Source organism: Gopherus flavomarginatus, chromosome 2, assembly GCF_025201925.1.
Source record: "Gopherus flavomarginatus isolate rGopFla2 chromosome 2, rGopFla2.mat.asm, whole genome shotgun sequence".
Lineage (NCBI taxonomy): Eukaryota > Metazoa > Chordata > Testudines > Testudinidae > Gopherus > Gopherus flavomarginatus.
This window is the reverse complement of record NC_066618.1, coordinates 128126487-128153398: the sequence shown is the minus strand read 5'-3', so window position 1 is coordinate 128153398 and position 26912 is coordinate 128126487. Positions and strand designations below refer to the sequence as shown.

The following is a 26912-nucleotide window of genomic DNA, read 5'->3' as shown; positions in this document are numbered from 1 at the left end:
GCAACAGGAGAGGCGTTACCCACACAAACCTTCATGTCCCTTAGTACCCGGAGTGCATGTGCTCAGAACAAAGATAAGGGTGTGTCCTGACCTGGAATGTCTGGCTTCAAATAAAAGATAAAGGGGATACACCATGATACCAGAAACCAACAAGGTAGAAAACTGATTAATTAAACCCAGTTTCAGATGATGTATATGGTACCTTTTCCTGGTAAACATAAAAGGATGGCTTTAGAGGCATAACTTTGGGAAGCACATCTTCTTCGTAAGGTGAATGTAACATTGCTGCATAGCAGGGCCGCCCAGAGGATTCAGGGGGTCTGGGGTCTTGCTGCCGAAGACTTGGCACTTCGGCGGCAGGTCCTGAGGCGGATGGACCCCCCCATCGCGGGTTTTCGGGCCATTTCGGCGGCGAGTCCCAGAGCAGAAGGACTCCCTGCCTCCGAATTGCCGCTGAAGACCCAGAGCAGAAGAAGCTCCGGGGGCCCGGGCCTCGCAAGAGTTTTCCGGGGCCCCCAGAGCAAGTGAAGGACCCTGCTCCAAGGGCCCCGAAAAACTCTTGTGTGGTCCCCTGCGGGGCCCGGGGAAAACTGCCCCACTTGCCTACGCCCCCCTCTCCCTCCGCTCTGGGCAGCCCTGCTGCATAGTAGTGCTCTTCACAAACTGGTATCATATAGAACCTTCTTCTTGTACCATATTAATAAACCTGAGTGACATTGGTTATTTGGTCTCGTGAGTGTATTTCATAACAAAGTAACAAACCAAAGTATGGTCAAGCAGTTGACTATAAAATTTATCAACACAATCCCTCAGCAGAGTTCTTCCAATGCAACAGAACCACTTAACAAAATTTGTTAGAAACACTGAGCCTGCAACTAACCATTATGCTACTATATACAAGGAAGAAAGACAAGGTGGATGAGATCTACCTCATCTCTCTAATATCCTGGGACTGATACAGCTACACCTACACTATATATATACAAACAAGAACTGTCAAGTCATATACTAGGGGTAGGAACTCATTTCCAGCCTAGACATTTTGATCATATCAGGGTAGACAGAATCAGAAGGTATGCTGCTCACAGAAAGAAATTATTGTTAAAAAAAATTTCATTCTGCTTCTTAACTTTTTCCTGTTTCTCAAATAAACACTAAATGTGAATAATAGTAGGCAGATACAGAGACAGACAAAATAAAACAAGACCTATCCCCCCTTTCAAGAAACAAAGCATAAACTGAAAAAACTGTATTTGTGGACAACCAAGTGTCACACCATTTTTCATTTAGAGATTCATAGATTGGATTTTTTGTTCTGATTTGTTTTGGGTTTTTTTTTTTTTATTATTTATCCAATTTTTTTCTGAAACAAATGGAACAAAATAAATAAAAAAGGGAAGATTTCTAGCAGGTCCAATTGTTTGTTGTTGCAGTGAGTCCATTCCAATGAGGAAAGTGTGATTCAGCCCCCAATCTGATTTCTGTATGGAGACAGTACCTTGATCAGTCAAACTGCACTGCCACCTTTAGACTTGCTGAAGGTAGTTTAATGAATCCAGGACTTGCTTCTAACTCACACTGCATTCCTTCTCTGGTGTTATTGATTGAAACACCAATGAAAGGAACATGTGTCTGGTTCCACTCCTGTAGTGTCTCCTAGAACTCTTGGGAGCAGCGGGGAGAGACTGGTTGGCTTTGGTTATGTTCTCTGCAGGGATTGGCCCTGCTTTGAGCAGAGGGTTGGACTAAATGAACTCCTGAGGTCCCTTACAAACCCTGATATTCTATGATTCTATCTCAGCCAGCATTTCCCTGAACATCAGGACACCTTCAACCTTAAGAGGCAAACAGAATTTGTTCGCAGTAGCTATTTGTGGTCTATGGGTGAAGTTAAATCTAATGATTTGCCACTGAGTTTGAAGCTATAGCCCTAGCTGCAAAGCAGGTTACTACCACAGAAGGTTATCTCAACTACTGTCACTTCGAAGTATAAGATAAATAAAATAAAATTCCACTTCTTAAAGGATGATAATAGAATATCAGGGTGGGAAGGGACCTTAGGAGGTCACCTAGTCCAACCCCCTTCTCAAAGCAGGGCCAATCCACAGGCAGATTTTTGCCCCAGATCCCTAAAGGGACCCCCAAGAAGTGAGCTCACAACTCTGGGTTTAGCAGGCCAATGCTCAAACCACTAAGCTATCCCTTCCCAAATGAAGGAGGAGAGAGAAGTCAAGCATTCCCCCCTCCCCCTTTATAATTCAATTCCTTGTGTTAGAAACATCCTTGCTGAATCATGTTGATCAAACAGTCTCTTGTGGATATGGTGTTTGAACTGTTGTGATTAAATGTAAATTTCTTATTTATACCTTCCCCTGCCAGAGAATGGCCATTTAAACACCTACCTGGTGTGACAGAGAGCCTTTGTCTCTGGAGAACTGGTTTCGGCCTGCCTTCCTAACTCTGGAACATGTTACAGCAATATTCAGGGCTTGCTCCAGGCACTAGCATTCCAAGCAGATGCTTTGGGTGGCAATCTGCAAGGGGCGGCAGTCCATGTGTTTTTGCCCCAAAGGAGAACACAGAATTGCCGCCGCGGACGACAGGGGCAGTCCGTGTGCTGCTAGGGTGGCACGTGCGTTTCCGTGGTGGCGGCAATTCGGCGGCAGCTTCTATGTTCAGCTGTCCATGGTGGCGCAGCTTCTGTCTTCCAGCTGAAGACAGAAGCTGCCGCCAAATTGCCGCTGCCGTGGAAACGCGCGTGCTGCCCTAATGGCACACGGACTGCCCCCGCCCTCCACGGTGGCAATTCAGCGTGCTGCTTGGGGCGCGAAAACAATAGGGCAGACCTGGCAATATTATACAGTAAAATATTATAACTTCACATATAATGCTGGTATACACATTTTACCAGGAAAATAATGTTCAGCAGTTTATGAGTTTTCAAATGATACCTCATAATGCTTACTTTGTACAAAATTTGTCATAATTCCATAAAAGTAGTGAACATAATTGTGCAGACTGTCACAACACATTAGTGTTACTATATTAGGTGCTTGAATGCAATCATCTACATATAAGATTCATATCACTGAATGGGATATACTGCTTTGGAAGGTGAGAGAACAAGCCACCAACAAAAGAATCAGGAAGTGGGAAATCATTTGGGGGCTTCCAGACCCAATGTGTTTTTACATTAACACAACCATGAATGCAAGCAAACAAAAAGAAGAAAAATGATTATATTTTTAGGCCAGAAAGGACGATTATATAGTCAAGTTTGACTTCTCGTATAACACCAATCATGGAATAGTGTCCAGTTATTCCTGTATTGAGTTCAATAACTTGAGTTTGACTACAGTATGTCTTCCAGAAAGGCATCCAGTCTTGATTTGAAGACTTCAACAGACAGGTCATCTGTCACTTCCCTTAGTAGTTTGTTTCAATCATTAATCACCCTCACTATTAAATTCAAATTAGAAACAAGGAACAGATTTTTGTCTACCTTCATCTTCCAGTCATTGGTTCTAATTATAACTGTCTCTGCTATATTAGATTAGATTAGAGCCCTTTATTATTTGGTATGTTCTCCCTGTGAAGGTACTTATACACCAGGGGTGGGCAAACTTTTTGGCCTGAGGGTCATATCGGGTTTCCGAAATTGTATGGAGGGCCGGGTAGGGGAAGCTGTGCCTTCCCAAACAGCCAGGCGTGGCCTGGCTCGCTCCCCCCATCTAACCCTCTCTGCTTCTCACCCCACCACGGCCCTTCCAGGACTACTGCCCCTCCAACCCCCCGTTTCCTGTCCCCTGAAGGCCCCGTGGGATCCCTGCCTCATCCACCCCTCTCTGTCCCCTGACTGCCCCCCGCCACTCCATCCAACCCTTCTTCATTCACCCACCTACTCCTGTAATAGACCCTAACCTCTGGCTGAGTTACCGAAGTCCTCAAATCATGATTTAAATACTCCAGGTTACAGAGAATCCACCATTTACACCAATTTAAACTTGCAAGTGACCAATGCCCCATGCTGCACAGGAAGGCAAAAAAAACCCCAGGGTCTTGGCCAATCTGATGGGGGGCGGGGGTAGAGAGAGAATTCCTTCCCAACCCCAAATATGGCAACTCTGAGCATGTGGGTAAAACCTAACAGCCAGACACCCAGAAAAGAATTATCTGTAGTTACTTAGAGCCTTCCACATCTAGTGTCCCATCACTGGCCATTAGAGATATTTGCAGCTAGCGGTCACAGCTACATGTCATTGTAAGCAGTCTCATCATACTATACCCTCCATAAACTTATCAAGCTCAGTCTTGAATCCAGTTAGGTTTTTGCCACCACTACTTTTTTTAGAAGGCTGTTCCAGAACTTTACTCCTCTGATAGTTAGAAATCTTCATCTAATTTGAAACCTAAACTTATTGATGACCAGTTTATATCCATTTGTTCTTGTGTCAACAGTAGCACTTCATTTAGACAACAACTCTCCCTTCCTGGCATTTATCTCTCTGTGTATTTACATAGAGCAATCATATCTCCCCTCAGCCTTCTTTTGGTTAGACTAATTAAGCTAAGCTCTTTGACTCTCATCTCATAAGGTAAGAGACTCAAATTCACCTGATCATCCTAGTAGTCTTTCTCTACATCTGTTCCAATTTGAATTAATCTTTCTTAAACATGGGAGACTAGAACTGCACACAGTATTCCAGATGAGGTCTTACCAGTGCCTTGTATAATGGTACTAACACTTCCCTGTCTCTACTGCAGATACCTTTCCTGATGCATCCTAGGTCTGCTTTAGCTTTTTTCACAGCTGCATCACATTGGCGGCTCATAGTCATCCTGCGATCAACCAGTATACCCAGATCTTTCTCCTCCTCTGTTGCTTCCAACTGATAAGTCCCCAACCTATAGCCAACATTCTTATTGTTATTCTTTAAGTGCATGACTTTGCACTATTAAATTTCATCCTATTTCTATTATTCCAATTTTCAAAGTCCTCCAGATCTGATATTCCGGTCCTCCTCTGTATTGGAAATACCTCCCAACTTTTTCTCATCTGAAAATTTTATTAACACACTCCCACGTTTTGTGCCAAGATCGTTAATAAAAATGTTAGATAGGTCCCAAGACTAATCCCTCAGGAACTCCACTACCAACCTTCCTCCAGCCTGAATTCACCTTTCAGAATGACCTGTTGTAGTCTCCCCTTTAATCAGTTCCTTATCCACACTTCAATTCTCATATTAATTCCCATCTTCTCTAATTTAACTAATAATTTATCATGTAGAACAGTATCAAATGCCTTACTGAAATCCAGGTAGATTAGATCTACATTTCCTTTGTCTACAAAAACCCAGTTATCTTCTCAAAGAAAGAGATCAGGCTGGTCTGGCATGATCTGCCTTTTGTAAAACTACGTTGTAATTTTTCCCAAATACTATTTACCTCTCTTTCAAAATTTGTTCCAAGATCTTGCATACAATTGAGGTCAAACTAACAGGCCTGTAGTTTCCCGGATCACTTTTCTTTCCTTTGTTAAAAATAGGTACTTGTGACATCCTATATTTTTTTGATCATCATTCTTACAAGACTATGATAAATTTTGTATAAAGTATGTCTTGTGAGATATCATTTGAAAACTCAGTCTGCTGAATACTGATGTCCTGGCAAAATGTGTGTATCAATATTGTATGAGAAGTTATTAGATTCTACTGTGTATCATTGTTATAACATGCTCCAAAGTTAAGACAAGCAGGCACAAAACAGTTTTTCAGAGACAAAGACACCCTAGCACCCAGTCAGGTGTTAAAAAGCTATCAATACCATTCTTCATCAACAGGAAGGTGTAAACAAGAAATTTACATTTCATCACAGAGATGGTTCAACCCTCACATCCACAAGAGACTATGCGTTGCCTACACACCAGCTGGGCGTAATCCTCAAAGAGAGGAGGATGATAAAAATGAGAGGCAGTCGGCTAGCAAGGCTGATGCATATATCATTTTCTTTGATGAAATGATGGACTTTCTGTGAGCTTGCATTGTTCAGTAGTGTGCTGGACAGCACAAGATGCACATCTCTGAGGGAAAGTCTGACACTAAGAATTTGCAGATGTCACCCTGTATGTAATTCATGAGTGACTGGCCAGCTTGCTCATGTGTTTAGTTGCAAGTGAATTTGCATGCTGAAGGCTGTGTAAGCAGGCCAAGAGTGGCTGTTCTAACAGCAAAGCAATGTAAAAGGCACCCCAGGCTAGAAATTAAAGGGGACATAGCTGTTCAACAGCCCAAATTGTATCCTGGGTAATGTCACAGTACTATATTAGCAATTCTCCAGCCATAGGGTACAACCTCAGAGTTTACAGATTCATTAAAAATCCTTGCAATATGTTAGATATATAGTGTCATTTTCTTAATTGTTCTGTCATAACTTGCAGATTTCAAATTCTGATGTGATAGCAAAAATAGTATTACTGAAAAATATAAGGTTACATAGACTATTTAACTCAAAATAATATAGTTTAAAATTCTTCAGTTAAATTTTTAAAATCCTTAAAACCCAGGAAGATAGATATGTTTGATGACAAGCATGCAAAACACAGATACTGTTAGTGCAGTATTTTAAGCTCCAATCTACTGCTGTAGTTATGCTGGAACTGTAGTAATTCTAGTATTTCAGTATTGTTTAGAGCTAATACTAATGAGTCATACACAAAAAAATAAAGTAAATCAAATATTCTCTTACAACTGATAAATTAGCACAAAATTAATAACAAAAGAGGTTTTATTTTATTTATTTGTTATGAAATTGTTAGAGATCATGGCCTAGCATTACCACTTCCACTTGCTTATACTTGGTTTTCATAAAATTTATAGTCAAGTTAAATAGTTTACCTCTCTTTCCCTTTCATTCTTAGACAGCTGCATCTGTTTTAACATCTGAGATCTCTGCTCCATCATAAGAGTCTTCTCATATGTGAATGCTGAAATATCATTTTCAAACTGCAAAATAAGTATGCCATCATTAAAAGGAGAAAAATCTCATTTACAACCCTCCTCCACCTACCCCCATCATTTGGGTAACATCCTGAGGTTCGCTTTAATTTGTGTTCATTTACATCCTAACAGTATTTCCAAGTCTATATTTGGTAAATATCTTCTGTCTTCAATGCTTTGGAATTCTAATTTTCAAGTCTACACAGTATTAAAATACTCCTTCAAAAATATGCCACTAGACACTGTATCATTATCAGAAAACTTTAAGATACAAGACTTTCCATTGCTCTGTTCTTATACTGACTGCAGGAACAAGGATGGGACAAAGGCCACCTTTTAAACCATCTTTGCAGCTCCTGTATTCTGTCCCCAACCCCTCTAGCGCACAGACTTGTAACTGCACCTCTAGCATGCCTCCAATGGTGAGAGGGCTGTGAGGGGAGTGGTGGTGGTGTAGAACTGACACAAGCTCTACACTGCCTAGGAAACAAGCTAACACCAGGGGTATTTCCTGGGGGGCTGATTCCACACAATTTGCAGTCCTTTTGTGCACCAGAGAAGGGTAAAGAGGCAAGACTTTAATAAAAAATATGGTCCTTTGTGTCTTGAGACACTGAACAAAAATTAAGTGTAACTATATAACAAAACAGAGATAACATTCTTAATGAGAACAAAATAAATAAACATATCCATTTAAAATATGCTCTTACAAATTAGAAAAATATTCTAACTGAGGTTGTTATGGCTAGAAGAAGTAGTGGCATTAATCAAACTGAAACACCAGAAATAGTTACTTCACACATAACAAAATACAAAGCAGAAAACAGGCATTTTGGCAAATAAGGAGCACAAAGAAGTTCTAAGAAGGGAATATTTTGCAAATATATGTGTGGCAGTTCCAAAGAACTCATGACGTAAATCGTTACTCAAAATGAATCTCTGAGAAGAATGGCTTTAACATGATTTTGAAAGGATCACCTGGATTTAGACTGAAATTAGTAAATGCCAGAAGTCTGCAATTTCTTCTTCATTACTGTAAATACATTACCAAATCTGAAAAAATTCACAAAAAACACGAAACATGATGGACTTACCCTTTCAAAAGACAGGACTAAAAAGACTTTAAAAAATATACACATTTATCAAGAATAGTTACCCTGCCTAAACTCTCCTACATAGATCAATGCTCTTGGAAGCTCTATGTTCTATTGATGTTTTCATTGAGGTTTACTTAAAAATAGCCTCTCCTCTTCACTTCTGAAATTTGTGAGTGTCAAACATGACAAAAAATACTGACATTAACTTGTGCTTCCATTAGTGCCTTACTGCAGCTTAAACCTGCTGATGCCTGGATGTTTCTGATGACACTGGATTAGTATTTTCTCTCCGCCCACATGTTCAATTAAAACAAACAAAAAAAGCCCTTACTTCTGCCTTACCTATATGGCCATTAACATGCTGTGACATAGTGACCCATTGGTGCCAGTTGGCAAAAAGTTCACTATTTTGTGTCAACAATTCCTATCGGGCCTCACAATCTCATTACACCTAATAATGGGGGGAGGGATAGCTCAGTGGTTTGAGCATTGGCCTGCTAAACCCAGGCTTGTGAGTTCAATTTCTGTCTGAGGACTGGTCCTGCTTTGAGCAGGGGGTTGGACTGGATGACTTCTTGAGGTTCCTTCCAACCCTAATAGCCTATGAATACATTGTTTCATAGTACTTATCCGTAAAGAGTGTCATGTAAGATCTTAAATGAAAGCCAAGGTCACACTGGTCATTAAAATTGCTGTGAAATGTATGTATTGATGATATTTAAAAAGTTATGTCTATATGCTCAAAATATATGTTTATAGTTTGTATCAAGGTATTACTCCCCAGCAAAGGTGAAAAAGGGGTTTCCTGACAGACCAGTGGTGTTTATCCAACTATCAGTGGAAATGAAAATCAAGTATTTGTCTCAGTCAAAAACATTAGTCTTAGCTAAATGCAGATGAGATTTAACAGGAAGAGGACAGCAGGGGGAAAAAGCTTTGTCTTGGGGTGTACTTCAAAGGTTTCTTGGTCTGTAACTGGGGGACAGGGACAGCACCCCACTATCCTGAACTTGAAGAAGTAATCAGGCAATATGATTGCATTCATGAAAATGAGATCCCAGCTGGTCCTGGTTGGAAATGCTGCAAGAAAGCTTTAGGTGAGATAAGACTGCTTTTATGCAGCTGGGTAGCCTGTCAAAGTTAAGTTTAATCTATAAGAAGCATGTTATACTTCAGTATTATATGTAAATATTTCTGTTTTCATTTATTATCCTTACTCACTATGTCTTAAATCTTAATTGTTGATAATAAACTTATGTTCATTTTACTATACATATATCTCAGTGCTGTGATGTTATAAAGAACCTGATCCTGAGAAGTACCAGTCAAGCTGTGTGTAGACTGTTCTGTCAGGGACATCTTACCTAGTAATTTCTGTGAGTGTCTAGTGACAAGGGCTGGATGCTTTCATAGGGGCTTGGGAACTGGGGTGCACCTATTACTAGCCTGCACAGCAAAGTAAGGGGTTAGTAGAGCCCTGAGGAGATTGTTTGGGTGATAGACTGGAGGTGTCAGTTAAGCACAAGTAATTCTCTCTCTTACTGAAGCAGAGGTATGACAAGGGGACTCACCATCCTGGACACCCCAAGCAAGTGTAACACATGTCCTTCATGGCATCATGAGTCAAATGTATCACTCAGTCCTGGTTTCAATACCCACAACCTCGACTCCTTCATTGAAATGGCTCTTGAAGCTAGTGTTTTCATGGATCTCTTGAAGCCTCTCCTAGGCCTTGATTCAGAAAAGCATTTAAGCAAAGCGTAACTCTAAGAACATAAGTAATCTCACTGAAATCAATGGTATTATGAATGTGCTTAAAGGTATGTATATACTTCACTGGAGTAGGGTCCTAATTGTGTTTGCCTTTAAAGTCCCCTCTCAAACTGGAAACTCAGGAGAGATTACTTATTACTTTCAGTAACTTGAGTTCTTTGAGAAGTGTTGGCTCTATGGGTGCGCTACCATAGGATATGAGCATGCCCTTGCACTCTTGGTCAGAGATTTGAGTTAGCAGTGCCTGCAGGTCTGTGCCTGCAGGCTACGCTAGATGGGGATTAGACTAGATGGCCCTTGCTTCAGAGTGAGGAAATATGAGGAGAAGTGGACCCGCCACCACTCCAGTTCCTTGTCAACCACAAAGCTAGAGGGGAAAGAAGGCGGGGAGAATCCATGGAGAGAAAATATCTTGAAGAACTCAACTTCCTAAAAGATAAATAACCTCTCCTCCTTCTTTGAGTATAGTTCCTATGAGTGCTTAATTCCTAAGAAGTAACTCAACATGGAAGTGGGTGCTGAGGAGGCAGATCCAAGATAGTGCAGAGGACAACATCACCAAAAATTGGCACAGAAAGAATATTGTAATGTTTGGAGAATAAGTGAACTGAAGACCAAATTGCTGCCCTGAAACTTTCAGAGATGAGGATGTCTTTGATGAGAGTGACAGAAATGGACTGAGCCCTAGTGGAGTATGCTGCCACTTTGACAGGGAGTTGTACCACAGCAATCTTGTATCAGGCTATGATGCAACCCACTTTGATAATCTTTGAGAAGAGATCAATTGTCCTTTCATTCATTCAGAAAAGGATATGAACAGTCTAGGGGAAATCTAGAAATGCCCTCTGAACATCTAAAGTGTGAAGGCTTGTCACTTCTCTGGAGGAGTGAAGTTTGGGGCAGAACATTGGCAGACAGTTATCATGCCTGATATGGTATAAACCAAGGATGTGGGTATAGTGTGACCTCAACATGATAGAAGGCAATGTAAGGTGAGCCCTCCCACCCTTCTAGCCAAGGTGATGGCTACCAGGGAAAAGGTCTTACAGGAAAGATGGAGGAACAAAGCTGCCTGTCATAGGTTCCAAAGGAGGTTTCCTTAAGGTACTGAGAACTAAATTAAGATTTCAAGAAGATGTGGGGTTCTCAATATGAGGGAACAGATTAGATAAACCCTTAAGGAATCTTGCAGTGGTAGCATGACCAAAATAAAAGAGGCCCTCAATAGGCAAATGAAAGGCCATAATAGCTGCCAGGTATATTATGACAGAACTCATAGGTAGTCCTGTGTTTTTAATTTAAGCAGGTAATCAAGCATCCTGGAGAGAGGAGATTCAAGAGAGGCTATAGATTGACAGAAACACTAGGACAGGAAGCATTTCCACTTCTATAGTTAAGCCTTTCACGTGGCGGGTGGATTTCTACTATTCAGCACTACGGACTGTACTTCAGATGAATAGTCCACCTTTAAGATCGAGAATGATCAAGGAGCAAGGCCTTGAGGATCAGTGATACAAGGTTGGGATGGCTCATGATGCCCAAGTTCTGTGTTAGTAGGTTCAATTTCAGGGTATGACGGTGAAGTATCTCTACAGAAAGGTGAAGTAGAGCTGAATAATACACTTGTCTTGTCCAAGAAGGCGCTATTAAGATGACCCTCGCCTGCTTCAACCACAGTTTGATTAATGCCATGAGGATTAGCATTGCTGAAGGGAAGGCACAGAGGAGGGTGCAAGGATAGAGGACTAGGAGGGCATCTCCTAAAGACTTGTGACATAGTCCCCCCTTTGGAGAAAAAGATGTGGTATTTCGTATTGGTCTGGTTGGCAAGGAGATCCACTATCAGGAGGCCCCAAACTCTGCAAATGTGAAATATCAGGTTGTTGAGCAACCAGTTGTGGTCCTGATGAAAGTTTCTGCTTAGGGCATCTACCACTGTATTCTGGATACCTGAGTAAGGTAAACAGTGGAAATCTCTATGTGGCAGGCAATGCACCACTGCCATAGCTTTAGAGATTCTGTTTATAAGGACTGGGATCTTGCTCCACCTTGTTGATTTACATAGTACATTGAACCCCACATCTTCTTGAAATCTTAATTTAGTTCTCAGTACCTTAAGGAAATCTCCTTTGGAACCTATGACCATGTCTATCATTATTCTGACATGGTGTCCCTAAATGCCTAGTGCTGACATGCAAAACAAATCAGCTGTAGCTCTAAAACATTGATGTAAAGTAATATTTCCTGTGGAGACCATCTTTCCTGAGCAGTAGATCTTTGCAAGAGGGCTCCCCACACACCTGTTAGTGGCGGGTATGAGAATGGTTCTCCCAGACAGATCTGCAAGGAGTCTTGCCACCACCTGAGGATGTCCAGCATCTGTGAGGGTACAGAACCTTGCTCACTAAGGCTTTGCTTGTTTGATGTGTAAATGGTTCTGAGCCAGGCCGGAAGGCATTGGAGATGTAGTTTTGCATGTGATGTGACAAATGTTGAGGCCAACATGGGATCTAGGAGTTGAAGACAGGTTATTAGACTCAGCTGGAGGGTAGTGACCAGACTGGATATGGCAAAGAATCTGCCCTATGGTAGTGAAGTCTATCCACTGAACAGGTGTTAATGTGGACTTTTCAGGTTGATACAAAGCCCCTGGAATTGGAACAGCGTTAGAGCCTTGTTGGTTGCAGACTGGACCTCTAGAGCAGAATGCCCCTTCAGAAGACAGTTGTCCAGATAGGGGAAGTCTTTAATACTGTCTTGATGCAGATGAGCTGCCACTATTGAGAAGACTGTCATAAAGACCCATGTGGCTGGGAGAGTCTGAAGGGAAACACGGGTATTAATAGCATTCTGAGCCAATGAAGAAGTGCAGAAAAAGCTCGAAAGAAGGGTGCACAGCAATGTGAAAATACGTGCCTTGGAGGCTAAGAGCAATAAACCAATCCCCTTGATTCAGGGCTGGGTTTATGGAAGTCAAAGTTACTATCCTGAAGTGCTGTGAAAGGATATAAGTATTCAGGTTCCAGAGGTCTAGGATCACTCTCTAACCATGTTTCTTTTGGGAACCAGAACTATTTGGAATAAAACTCTCTTTCCACAAATTCTGAGGGAACTATCACTCCCAACTGCACTAGGGATTGAACCTCCTGCTTTAAAATATCCTCATGAGAGGGATGGGGATGGGAGAGAGGCACAGCATAGAAATGGATAGAGTATCCCGAAGCCTCCATCTTTAAAATGCACCTGTCAGTGGTGATAAGCTCCCAGGAAGGTAAAACTGTGACAGGTGGTCCCTGAAGGGGAAGTGGAAGACTAGTTTGGACAGAAAATCCAGGGGAGGGGATTGTTTGTAGCCCTTGACCAAATTGTCAAAACAGTCATTTGGAAGGGGGCCTGGGTAAGAAGGCTGCCGTTTGAGGTGGTACTCTCTTTTGGAGTCCAGGCCTCCTTTGAGAAGGTTCCATGGGTCTGTAAAATATATGGTTGGGAATGGAATGGCTGGGATTGCTGTGCTATCTGTGATTTACTGAAAAGTCTCTTTGTTATCTCAGGTGACCTCAGTGTTGCCCTCAAATCCTTGAGGAAGTGTAGCGAAGTATTACCACTGAATGGCTTCAGCACTTGGAAGGCAAGATCTTTCACCATGTTTTGTATCTTCCTAGGGAGCCTAGAGGGTTGCTGCCAAGAGGCTCATTGCAAAATAAACAATAGCAGTGGCTAAGGCATCCGAAGCTGTGTTAGCAGCATTGAGGGCAGCCTGTAAAGATAGCCTTCATGATAAATTGGCCTCCAAAATGAGTGTTTGATACTGCTCCATTTTGTTTTCAAATGATCAATAAAATGAAAAAAAATCTGTTAAAACCATATTTTGTCATCAGGGTTGATAAGTTGCTACCTCAAAATGGAGAGCAGCAGAGGAATAACATCCTCCTTTATCAAAAGGTGTGGATCTTGAGCGAGCTCAGTGGTTTATCTCTTTAGCTGTATCCACTACCAAGGAGTTGGGGATGAGATAAGAGAATAACTATTACAGTTCCTTGGCTGGTATGTAATATTTTTTGTCTGCCCATTTGCAGGTAGGTGCAAGAGTGGCAGGGGTCTGCCATATATTACAGGCTAGTGAGAAGAGTGCCTGGTTAACAGGCAGTGCAATCTTGGCTTGAGGGGGTGGTATGAAGAAGATCCAAGACAAAGTGCTGGGATTCTTGTACTCTTCAATGAAAGGTTGAAGAGATTCTGCAATCTGTTCCAGGAGGACCTAAAATCATCTGCATAGGAAGGTGGTTGTGGCATCACCATGTCCCCTGGGAAGGAGGAGGATTTATTTGAAGTTGTGATGCTGATGGCTGTTGTGGAGCCTGAGAAATGTCTAAACATGAAACATGAAGATGGGAACCCTGTTGAATTGGTGCCCACAGGCTGTCCAGGGATTTCAATAGGCCCACTGAGGAGGTGAGTAGGGGAAGAGACCCCAGGAAAATTCATATTCGGAGGGCTCAGAGCACCTTTTGGAATCTGGTGTGTCTTTGTCAGGATATACTTCTTAAGGTGTTGGATAGTAATCTACAGAAGAAGCCTACACCAAGATCTCTGAGTCTGGAGTATCGTCCCTTGAGTCCAAAGGAAGTGCTGTGGGCATCAGTGCCAGAGGTGGAACCAGCAGTTGTGTCCGTGCTGCAGGTACTGGTGGATAGATAAGTACCAGAGGTTCAACTCTTGCTGCAGTCTGAAGAAAGGAGGTGGTTGGTAGACATAGCGGTACTGGTAGTAAACTCCTCTCGGTGTTCCTAAAGAGTTGGGACTTCAGTTCCTTCAAAATGAAGAGGTCTTCATGTGAAAGAAATCTAGAGGCTGCCAGAGGGCTATAATGATGTATAGTCAAGACCAAAGACAGTATCAGAGCCTAAGTCAGGAAGAGAGTTGTGATTGAGGAGAGTGCTGATGGTGCTCTCCAGGTGGGATCCCTATGCTCCAAGCCCATATAACCCAAGGAAGATGGTACCAGAGAAGGAACAGGGTAAGAGAGGGCTGAGATGAAGATGATACCGGTGTGTTGAAAGTCCATACATTTTTATGAGTCTCGATGCCTGGAAAGTGCTAGGGAAGATGGTTCTCATTGCTTCTTGCTAGGAGGCTTATCACCAGACATCTGTATAGATGGTACTGTGGCACGGTGCTGATGTTTGATAGAAGCCCAGAGGTACCCATTCCAGACACAAGGTCTCATAAGAAACAGTTCAAAGTCCTACCTCTTTTTCTTTTCTCAGGAGAGACTTCCATGTTTAGAGTGCTTCATCTTCAAAATAGTCCCAGTAGGTACGGAAGTATTGGGTGGGGATTCAGACTGCACAGGCCTTGGGGAAAGCTCCAGGAGGAGAATCTTCAGCCTTTCTTTGCAATACCTTCTTTTAAATCCCCAGCAAATTTTACACTTGGATGGGATGTGAGTGTCTCAAAGACACCAGAGACAGCTAAAATGCTCGTTATTCAAGAGCAAAAACCTACTGCACACCTGGCAAGCTCTTAATCCCAGATCTTTGGCATACCACAGATATGTGGCTGACAGGGCCAAGGAACTGATCCCAGAGACCAGGGAAAAGAAAAGTGGGGGAAACCCCCATTAAGGCACAGATTTGACCTTAACGAGAAAAAAATAAGTTACTAAGAAAATAAAAGAAATAATAAAAGAATGAATAAATAAGTAGCTATTTGGAAGCAGCAGACATGCAGTTGCCCTGTGTCAAGCAACAGCATTTGAGAAAAAACTGGAGCAGCAACAGGTTCACATCTCCCTATATGCCTTTGCTCTAAAGCCCGAGGTTGTGTAGTGCACAGGCATGAACTGGTGGACATAGCTAATTCAAATCTTTGGTTGAGAGCACACATGCATGTGCACATTATATGGTGGAGCACTCAGAGAGACATCTACTTGAAGAAGAAAGACTTGTGAAACGTTTTTTTTTTCTGCACTAGGGAGACTATTTTCTTGAAGCAAAAGTTGATAATGGTGTTTTGACTGTGTACTTCCTTTCTCAATAAGATTTCTGTGACCAATTGATCCAAACCCTAATGAAGTACATTTTAAGACTCTAATTGACTAGAATTTTTTTTTTTAATTTTTTTGGATTAAGCCATTGAAGTCTGTGTCAGCACTGAGGAAAGCTGGGAATTTGTGTAGAAAAGAATACTCAGATGGCAATAGCTGCAGGTAAAGTAAGTAACTTTATTTTGTTAAATAGTGTCAATCTGACTGCCAAGAGGGACAGTAGAACATACAGTATACAACTTTCACTGCGGCTGAATGTAAATAATAAAGCTAATAATATTTATAGCTCCTCCCTCCACTAGCGTCCCAGTGCAATAAAACAATAACTTCAAGACTGATATAATTTTAAAATAATGAAATACCTCCATGTACAGTTTGGAGGTTATGTCTGTGTCTCCAGTCTGATTTAATGAATACCATGTTGTATTTCAGCCTCTGTTCTGAGTGTAACTTTTATTATGTCCTTCACTGTATACTGTAACTGCCATGTTGGATTGCATCAGCACTCTTACGTTAGGGGAGATGGTGCCCAGATGTCTGATTCTAAATGAAACAGGAACATAAAGGGCCATGAACAATTGAATGCCTTACCAAGATGGGGGCAACAGACTGAACCACTGATTTTTAAATTCCTTTCTGCCACCAACTCAACTTGAAGGGGAATGAAAAAACCAAGAGGAAGGACAGAAAGAAAAATGGGGTCAAGCTGTAAAAAGACACATGCCTTTTAAGCAGAGGGAGCCAGACCCATGCCAGAAAAAGAAGACCAAATAGCATGGCAAAAGAAGGGTCATGGCTTCCCAGACACTGCCCAAATTCCAAAAGATGCTTGAGAGTAGTGAGGACTCTGAGGGAGAGAATTGTGTTCAGGTGTTTCTTGCTTTTTCCATAGATCTGTAAATCTCTTAAGCAGTTTGAGTTTTGAGTGTGTGTGTGTGTGCGTGCGCACATGCACACCCCTTTAAGAAATTCCTTTGCAAAGCCTGCGTGTCTCCATATGGTCCCTGAAGGGTGTGACTATGGAAACCAGCTTACACAGCTAGGTGGACTCCGGAGGGAATGTGTCTAAGCAACTAGGGGATTCAGAAGGGCTGAGGCATTAGTCATGTCTAGGCAAACGGATTATGGGGCCTCCACTGCCAAGAGGAGTGTCGAACACGGGGTCTGCTCTTGGAATCCATACCCGAGTAACCCAGAACTAGAAACAGTGATCCGTTACTACCCAGACCTCAACATTGGGTCTCTGCCATAGCAGACTGGTGTTCATTCTGAGACCAGGACTGGACCAAGTTGTGACAATGACTAAGAATAACTTTAAATACAACTTTTAAAAAGTACACAATGTACTAGATCTACTCAGGATACACCTCTGTATAAATTTTATATGGTTTGATAACTTTTCTTAAAAGATGAGTAAAAAAATGAAAGGTCAGACTGACAAGGACAAATTTCAACCAGACCCCAATTTCAAAGACTTCCTATGAAAAATCTACCATGAGAAACCCAACAAAAACTACACAGAAAATTAACTGGACATAAAACCTAAGACAATGAGAAATTTCACACCAAGAGTATATCTACACTAGGTTTTATCTCATTAATTGATTGGCAGTTAAGGTAGTTGACATAGTAGTAAAAGCTATTCTGGACACTACAGATGTAGATTAGATTGTAAATATGAGGTGGGGAAGCATAATAATAATTTCATTGCCAAAGTGACAAGCATGAAACTCTGTTTTTTGGCTCACTCTGGATCTTATGCTTGGGCTGGACTGGGAATGTGTGGAGATGGCACCCATCTCATGCCACATCCAGGGGAACCTCTCCCCTCTGGAATGAAGGAGCTGTTTTAATTGCACAGTCTCAGAGGCTGAGGCACCCTACTACGTTTCAGAAGGTGAACAGAATGAATACTGTTTTGCTAAGAGGCACTCTACCAATGAGGCCTCTAAGACATTCTAATAATTTTTTATCCTTGAGTAACTAGAGGGTGGCTCTTAAGTATCATCTCTGCAGCTTCATCCTCGCTGGAGACCTCCAACTCATGAACCAAGAAGGAAAATGGGTAAAATGCTGGTGTTGGAAGTCTTGCTGACACTTTGACCAATAGCAGCATAGAGAATTTCGCAAACTTTTGCTGTGGCTCTGTTTCTTCACCTTCACCAAAGCACCTGCAAAATTCCAACTAAAGAAGCAGTTTCAGGTGGTAAACAATTGGCTTAATCAGGATTTGCTTACTTCAGAGGACAGGATTGTGCATTTTTGCTTCAAGGAATCTTCAAATTATTTTGTGGCTAAAATAGCTTGGAACCACACATAGCTATTTCTGTCTCTCCCAAGTAGGGAAAAATGGAGCTTTCTCTGCTTGACTTTCCACTGGCATTGCTCATTGAGGTGATGGAGAAGCTGGCACCTCTAAATTAAGTTCATGCCCCTATATGTTGGTGAAAATTAATTGGAAAATGTTTTGGAGCCACTTTTGGAGCTGATGGTAAATACCTCCTTGGGGTGGGGGGAGGCAGAGGGAGGGTAAAATGACAGGTTATTTTTAAAAAAAATATTGTTAGAGACCCTTGAACAAGAAACCATTGATGTTGAGTGGAAATTTAAAACTAAGAGCTAGGAGATTCCTTGGTTGGCAGTGAATCTTTTTGTCAATGTTTTTGTCTAATTTTATTTTATTTATGATAGGTTGGCGTAGGTAGCCAAATACATTTTGCTTGTGTTAAGAAAATTCTTACAACCATTTCACTGAAAAGCTCTAGCTCTTCTATGCTTTGGAGCATGGGCTTGAAATTTGGTACAGGTGTCACCAGGACCGGAGCTAGTATTTTTAGCGCCCTAGGTGCACGGCCATTTCACTGCCCTGCGCACTGGTCCCGCGGCTCCGGTGGACCTGCCGCAGTCGTGCCTGCGGAGGGTCCCCTGGTCCACGGCTCCGGTGGAGCTGCCGCAGTCGTGCCTGCGGGAGGTCCACCAGAGCCGCAGGAGCAGCGGACCGTCCTCAGGCACGACTGCGGCAGGTCAACCGGAGCTGCCTGCCCCCCCCCCCGGAAAATGCCGCCCCCCAATAATCCTGGCGCCCTAGGCAATTGCCTAGGCCGCCTAAATGCAAGCGCCGGCCCTGGGTGTCACCTTGTCATCAGGGATGTGCCTTTTCCATTCCTGTGAAAATCTGTCCCAAATTTGGCCAAGTTATAAACCTTTGAAAAATCTCATGCTCTTAGAATTTGGCAATTAGATTATCAGAAAATTCCTTCTGTACTAGGCATGCTCCATCCTCTCACAGCTCCTATGTCCTTACTGGACGGCACATGAACCATTGCCACAGAGGGACTGAACATGCTCCACCCCAGAGATTCAGGGGCTGAGAAGGACTTCCTGCAATTCCTGCTCCTGCTCTCCATTGGGCACTGTAACCGAGAGCAAGGAGACAATCTCTCTTATGCCCTCAATGCTTCATTTGGTGGGCCCAGGTAGTGTGGAGGAGGAAGCTGCCTGACTGAATGCAGAAGGAACAAGAGGGAGAGGGAGGTGGAGGTAGTAGATTGGGATTTAGAAGGAGGTGGAGAAGAGGGAGATTGGCTTGGAAGGAGACAGGGACAAGGAGTCTAGGGTGGGAAGGAGTAAGGGAATTAGGACAAGGATTCTAGTGGGGAGACTGAGAGCAGGGGTGGAAATACTGAAACTAGACGTGGAGACTGTGAGCCAGATTTGGGGGGCAGAATGGGACTGGCTGGGAAAGGAGACATTTATAACTTATTTTTGGATTCCTTGCTCATCACAAGCTCTCACACAGCAGCATCCGCAACTTCCTATCATTTCCTGTTGGCTAGAACAGTCTGTTCTGTCCCATCATGGTGAATGACTTGGCCTTAGATATATCCATCTTTGTCACCTTCTGCCTGGCCTACAGCAATTCAATATGAAGCCATCAGCCCTTAAGAAACTCGAATACAGAACACTACAGCATGTCTCCTTCCTGACTACGACAATGCAACCCTAATTCAGCCCCCTGTTTGTGTAGTGATCACATACTATTGTTCTTTGTTTGTTCTCCTGCCTCATTTGTTGCAGAAATTCGAAGGTGTGTAGTCAATGAGGCAAGGGATTACAGGAAAAGAAATAATGGTCTTATGGTTAAGGCAACTGAATGCTGCCCTGGAGAATTGATTTCAAATCCTCATCTATGCCAGTGAATTCCCATACTAGGCATGTCATGTAGACCCAACTTTTCACAGATGTCACTAATTGTGTGTTTCTCTTTTTTTTTTTTTAGCCCAAAATGAAGTATCTGGGGCCCGATTTCCAGAAGCTCTGAACATTCGCAGCTACAGCTGAAGTCAATTGGAGATGTGCTTTGATCATATCAAGTGCTATACAATACTAAAATCACTTAAAAATGAGGCCATAATCATCTCAGATTGGGCACCCAAATTTAGTGGACACTTTTGACAATGTTTGCCTTAATTTCTTTGTGCCTGAATTTATAAATGGGGATATAGCCCTAGTCTCATGGTGTATTATGAAAATTAATTTATGTTTCTGAAGCACTTCAATACTTATTCTAATCAGTGCCAAAGAAAAGGCTTTGAGGAAATTCATAATTCTGTATTCATAATAGGATTTGGATAGTGTACAGTCAACAAAACAGGGGTCACATATTAAACTCTGTGGATAAAACAAAATTTTGAATAGCTGCTCATTCCGTGAAAGCTTTCCATCTTGTGCACTGAATGAGGTGGGGCCTTATGGAAAAAATAGTTTGTGATAATGTAGTTAAAACCTGTATCATAAAGCATACATACAAGGGGGTCAAACTGAGATTGCACAGGCAACATGAATTCTCTCTTTTCTTAGTTTTGAGTATTTTGTAACTAGGAAATGAAATACAAAAATTTATGGTAATGTAATATTAAGGTTGCCCAGTTAAAATCACAGTCAGAAAATAGGTTTCAGAGTAGCAGCAGTGTTAGTCTGTATCCAAAAAAAGAACAGAAGCACTTGTGGCACCTTAGAGACTAACAAATTTATTCAGAAAACACACGTGTTAAGGTACAATATGCAACCTTAACTCAACCATATTGCATACATGCAGTATTTGAATATGTGTATTAAACTGACTTATTACTGCTTATATTGTAAAAAATACACCATAAAATATACAGGTTGCATTATGTGGTTGAGCTAACACTGCTGTAGGAACATTAAATTTTGCTTTTCCTGCTATTTTAGGCCAAATACTACGATCCCTTACTTAGTTTACCCTCCAAATGTCATTAGGCAAAAGAAATACCAGGAGTCTGAGGAAGAACCTCCAAGTTTAGTACAAGATTTTCAGGTAACTGGTAAAATATACAGGAGCTTACCATTTCAACAACCTCCACTTCAGCATTAAGTCGAAGATGATACAAAAACATCTGAAGGTCCTTTTTCATTTGAATACTGTTGTCATCCATTTGGGCAACAGTGAAGATACGCATTTTGCATTTTCTCCACACCTATTTAAGGGGAAAGGCATTTTATATGACAAACGTAGAAATAATTTTTGCCCCTTCTGTTCACAATCCTTTAAACAGCTAAGTAAAAGAGTATATAAGAATTTATTTAGTAATTTTATGTAATGCTTAGTGAAAGAAAAGTCTTTGCTGTTCATTTTCTAAGACAAGATTTCCCTTTTTGAGTCATATACTGTACCTTGTGCTGTCGAAGCAGGAAAGGAAGCAACATCAGCATGCCACCATCATGAACAATCCACCACACATCTACGTTCCCTTCAGAAAAGCGCTCTTGATTTGTTGGAAACAAATCAATGTTTTTAGCAACCAGCAGAGCTTGTTGTGCCGCTGTTGTTTCTCGGACTGTATCTGAAATCAGAACATTTGAATGAAAATTGGGAGTTGCTGAAGAAGGCTATTAGATGGCCAAAATCCACAATGCCACTATTGTGAAAAAGGATAACTTTGGTTAAAAGCTGATCCTGCTTAAGAGAGGAAGCAAAGACAGCAATCTCACACATCCAGATCCACACAAGGTGGATAAAAATTAATGATTTTTTTAAAATTGATATTTTAATTTAAATCACATTTATTTAATTTAAATACATTTTTCTTTGAAAAATAAACCTATCTGAAGTCTGAAAATATGCCAACCTATATTAATATCTTAACGTAAAATAATGTAAATTAAATTTAAAAAGAGCATTGACACAGTATATGTGTGCTGCTGAAGTTTTAAAGAAAGTCAGACTACAGACCTGGTGGAAGTCTCTGGCTAAGCACCTGGAAACAGAGTTTGTTGAAGTGTTAAATCAGCTTTAACAGTAGTATCCTCTTCCACAGAGAGAATGCTATCTTTCTTTTCAGTTTTTCAGCTAGACCAGTTCAAAGTTGAGAAATTAACTGGAAGTTGAAAAAGCAGGAATACTTGTTTCCCTCTTCTAATCTCTGAATATAAACTAGGTGCAAGAGGATGAGATCAACTAGTGCAAAAATCTTGAAGGACATGATGACCAGAAACAATTAGTTCAGTTCACTAACTAAAGATAATACTTTGTTTAATAAACCAGTTAGTTTTCAATGCAAAGCATGTTCTGACAAACTTCCTTTTTCTTCTTTTGTATTCAACACACTTAAGATAGTTTTAGTTAACTAATAAAAACATTTGGAAATCATGTTTTTGTTCATTTTAAATTGAATTCCAATTTCCATCCAAAAGCAGCTTGACACAAATCATGAGTAAAAATTTAATAATCATCAAGTAAATAAGAAATGTGTCATTCACCATTTTCTAACATAATAAAAAGATTTAAAACATAGAAGAATTTATGCTAAGCTATATAACTGCTTAAATAAATGTGTATAGCTATAGGCCACATCTACACTACACATTTTTGTTGATGCAAGTTATGTCGGCATTCAGCTATCAAAATTCGTATATCACTCGTGCATAATTGGCTGCTTGTGTTGGCACTGCGTGTACTCACTAGGAGTGCTTGTGGCAATGTACAAAGCAGTTCATCACAAGTAGGTATCAGTGTACCATGTGCCACCATCTGCCATAATGCCTTTTAGGACATTTTTGCAATGTGTTGTTGGACAGAAATGACTTGCCTAAAGATCTCTGGGAGCTAGGAGTTAAGTTTCCAGCATGCAACTTTTTCCATCCCATAATGCTATTCATATCCCATAATTTTTGTGCTTTTAAAAAAATTTCCCACAAACTCACTCAGCACTTTTTGGTGTCCATCATCTTTGACAGACACATGGAGTCCCACAGAGGTCTGCACTAGTCTCTCAAACACTGGAAATACAGGACACACAATTCTCCTGTATTTGCAGACCTACAAGAAGTACTGCAAGAATGGAGGATATGATGATTTCTCCAAAAACAGTTTGCTCAGGGACACACAGCAAACAGCAATTCAAGATTGTTGATGGAGTTCATGCTGACAGTGGAGTGCCACTTCTGGGCCTGAGAAATGAGCACTGACTGATGGATTCACATCATAATTCGGGTGTTGAATGACAAACTGCAGATGCGAAAGGCCACATTCTCAGATCTATGTGCTGAGCCCACCACAACCCTGCAGAACAGGGACACTAAAATTGAGAGCTCCATTGACAGTGGAGAAGCGAGTGGTGATTGCACTCTGGAAGCTTGCAATGCTGGATTGCTACCGGTCACTGGGAAATCATTTTGGAGTTCGAAAATCTACAGTGGTGATTGTTGTCATGTGGGCTATTACTGCACAGGGCTGTGACTCTTAACAATGTGCAGGACACAGGGAATGAATGTGCAGCAAATGGGGTTCCCAAATTGCGGAAGGGTGATAGATGACACACACATCCTACATTGGCACAGAGTATATAAAAAGAAATGTCTATTTTTCTATTGATATGCAAGTTTTGGTGGATCACCAGGGATACTTCACCAATATCACTGTGGACTGGTCAGGGAAGATGTGCTTGCATCTTCAAAAACACAGGACTGGTCAGAAAGCTGCAATCAGGGACATTCTTTCCCAACTGGCAGACTACCACTGACAATATGGCAATGACAATAGTGATTCAGGGGACCCAGTCTATCCTTTGTTTCCCTGGCTCATGAAGCTGTATGCTGGCTACCTCAACAGCACCAAGCAATGATTCAGCTACTATCTCAGCAGGTTCAGAATGACAGTTGAATGTACTTTTAATAGACTGAAGGTGTTTACTCAATACAATGGATCTCAGTGACAAAAATATCCCACTGGATAGCTGCCTATTGTGTTCTGCATAATATCTGTGAGGCAAAACGGGGAAAAGCTGCTGAAGGGTGGAGAGCAAAGGTGGAGCATCTGTCTGTTGATTTTGAACAGTGAGACATGAGGGCTATTACAAGTGCTTAACAAGGAACTGTGCAATTGAAGAAAGTTTTCAAAGAACACTTCAACAGTCAGCCATTGTTCTGTGTTGCAGTGGTTTCTTGACCAGGAGTTTTGTGCGCTGTTAGGAATTATGATTGCGGTACATTTATAAATTTGAGTAGATGTTTTACTGAAACTATGGATTATGCTGTACAGTTATAAATATTAGACTGTGTGTTTTCTTGAACTAGGAGTTCTGTAGTGCTTTACATTTACAAGTGCTGGGTGCTTTGAGTATTTGTATGCATTCTGCAATATGGGTTGTAAACTAATAAAGATAATTTAATTCTCCATAAACAGAAATTTATTGAATGTCAAAAACAGTGCAGTTAAACGATGTACAAAAAATAAGAGGCAATGCAGTACAAACTTTAACGTAAATTAACAGACTAGGATTCTCAAATTGGAAAGGCAACAAACATTTCTGTCCGCTTCAGTGCATAAGTACAGTCTGTTGTGACTACTCATACACTAACCATGATTCTCACAGGTCAGAGTATGTGAAGTTGTGGTTCTCTTTGTTAAAAAAAAGTTTTTGACCAAAAATTTTAGAGTGAAAATTTCAAAACAAAATTAAATTAAAGTTTTATTTTGTTTCTAACTGAAAATTTGTTTTCATTAGAATTGTTGATCATTTTTTTTGAAATTTCATATTTTAATTTTTCCCTTTTTTTCCCATTTTTCTCTCCTTTTGTCATTTGGTGCAATAAAATGAATAATGTTCAAGTCCCCCCTGACACTTTTTCCTCTCTTTGTTTTTCTTTTTCCTTCTCAAAATTTCTCTAATTTGAAAAGTTTACAGAGCTGCAATATGAGAAAAGAAGAAAAAGTGAACCCCAAAAATCCTAGACATCATTTATTTAATGGCAAAAAATAGGAAAGAAAGAGAAAAAATGTTTTAAAAAATATATTTTGTAACTTGAATCAAAATGAAACTTACAATTTTTAATTTTAAATCAAAGGGTTGTTTTGCTTAGAAATGCTCCAATAAAGAATATACATTTTATTTACTGAAAAAAATCTGGTTTTTTTTGCCAGCTCTAGAATTTAATAATCAATTCAACTGATAATGCACAATAAAGAACAGAATCCATTTGCTTCACTTTCTTATTCGTATTGGCTCAGCAGGCTAAAAGGAGTAAAGGCTGATAAAAGAATTTGGTAAGAATTTGAATGCACACAAGAAGTAAATTTCTTGAATAAGAAGGGGCCAATTTTATAATTATTTATGTCCAAACTGTCAAAAATAGGAGCCTAAAGTTAGGCTTTGAAGTTCATATTCTGACATCTAAATAAAGTGTGTTGATTTTCAAAAGTGCTGAGCACCCACCAGTTTTCATTGACCTCAATGGGACTAACATTAGCCTACTATTTTGAGTAGGTCTTACAGCAGAACTGCATATAAATCTCTTATATTTGTTTTTCCAGGTAACAAACTTGCAAAATAACATTTAAAATATATTACCATTATATATTTTCATTAAAATGGCATAAATAAAACTAAGAGAATACATACCAACAAAATTTTTCCATGAGAAAGGATTATCGGTCTGTTTCCATGACTGTGGCCAGGCCATCAGGACTGTATTATGCGTCATCCCTCCCAGACCAGCAGACTGAATCAAATGGGACATTCCATCTCTAAAACTGGGAGATACCACGATTTGGCAAAATCCTTTGGCCTTTTCTACCCCCATTAAGGATTTAATATTCTATTAAAAACAAGAAATTGAAGATTACATGTGGGAATATATTAAAGGAAATAATTATAAATACCATAGTTAATAGCTGCACTAAAGCACCAATAAGATGCTGGAATCTGGAATATGACATCAAGGAACATTGTTTTACTCTCTCAACCCAACGAATGAACAAGGTGCTATGATAACTGTAAAACCCAAGTTTTAAAATCACTTTGTGTGCACAGAAGTCTTTGCTTCTTAAGGGGGAATGGAATATGAGTAACACAGTGTTTGAGTCACTTTGTTCAGTATTTGATAATAAGTAATGCTTGGTGTGGGCTATGGCTGGCCATTGTTGGCATAACCTTGTTGGTTGGTGAAGGCCTGTAGAGAGGTACTGGGTCCATTATAGGTTGAGATAGCAGTATTTTTGGAAAATGGAGAAGGATGCCAGGAGCTCTTTAAGAAATTGTTGTGAGGCCAGTGCTCAAGAAAGCAACTTCTGGTATTGACAATTTACAGGAGTACTGTGGCACCTTAGAAACTAACAAATTTATTTAAGCATAAGCTTTCGTGGGCTACAGCCCACTTCATCGAATGCATAGGCTGGAATATACAGCAAGAAGATATTTATACATACAAAGAACATGAAAAGGTGGAAGTAGCCATATCAACTGTAAGAGGCCAATCAACTGAGGTGAGCTATCATCAGCAGGAGAGGAAAAAAACAAAATTTTTGAAGTGATAATTGAGATGACCCATAGAAGGTGTGAGGATACTTAACAAGGGGAAATAGATTCAATTAGTGTCATTTAGTTTAGCTATTGACCAGTATCTAACCTCCGATTCAGGGTGAAGGTCAAGAAGGCTGTAGCAGTGCAAAACTGAGAGCTTTGAGAGTCCTCTGATTTC

The 26912-nt window shown here is 40.7% G+C and overlaps 1 protein-coding gene across 3 annotated transcripts in view; it reads right to left on the bottom strand.

Moving 5' to 3' along the window:
- The window catches only part of SLC12A7 (solute carrier family 12 member 7), a 283899-nt gene that overhangs the window by 17410 nt on the left and 239577 nt on the right, over positions 1 to 26912 (bottom strand). For all 3 annotated transcript variants that reach the window (XM_050938142.1, XM_050938143.1, XM_050938144.1), the window contains 4 exons: positions 25835 to 26030; positions 21609 to 21778; positions 21281 to 21412; positions 6894 to 7001 (listed from right to left, as the gene is read on the bottom strand). In XM_050938142.1, coding sequence (XP_050794099.1) covers positions 6894 to 7001; positions 21281 to 21412; positions 21609 to 21778; positions 25835 to 26030 — 606 coding nt within the window. The remainder of the gene's footprint in view (positions 1 to 6893; positions 7002 to 21280; positions 21413 to 21608; positions 21779 to 25834; positions 26031 to 26912) is intronic.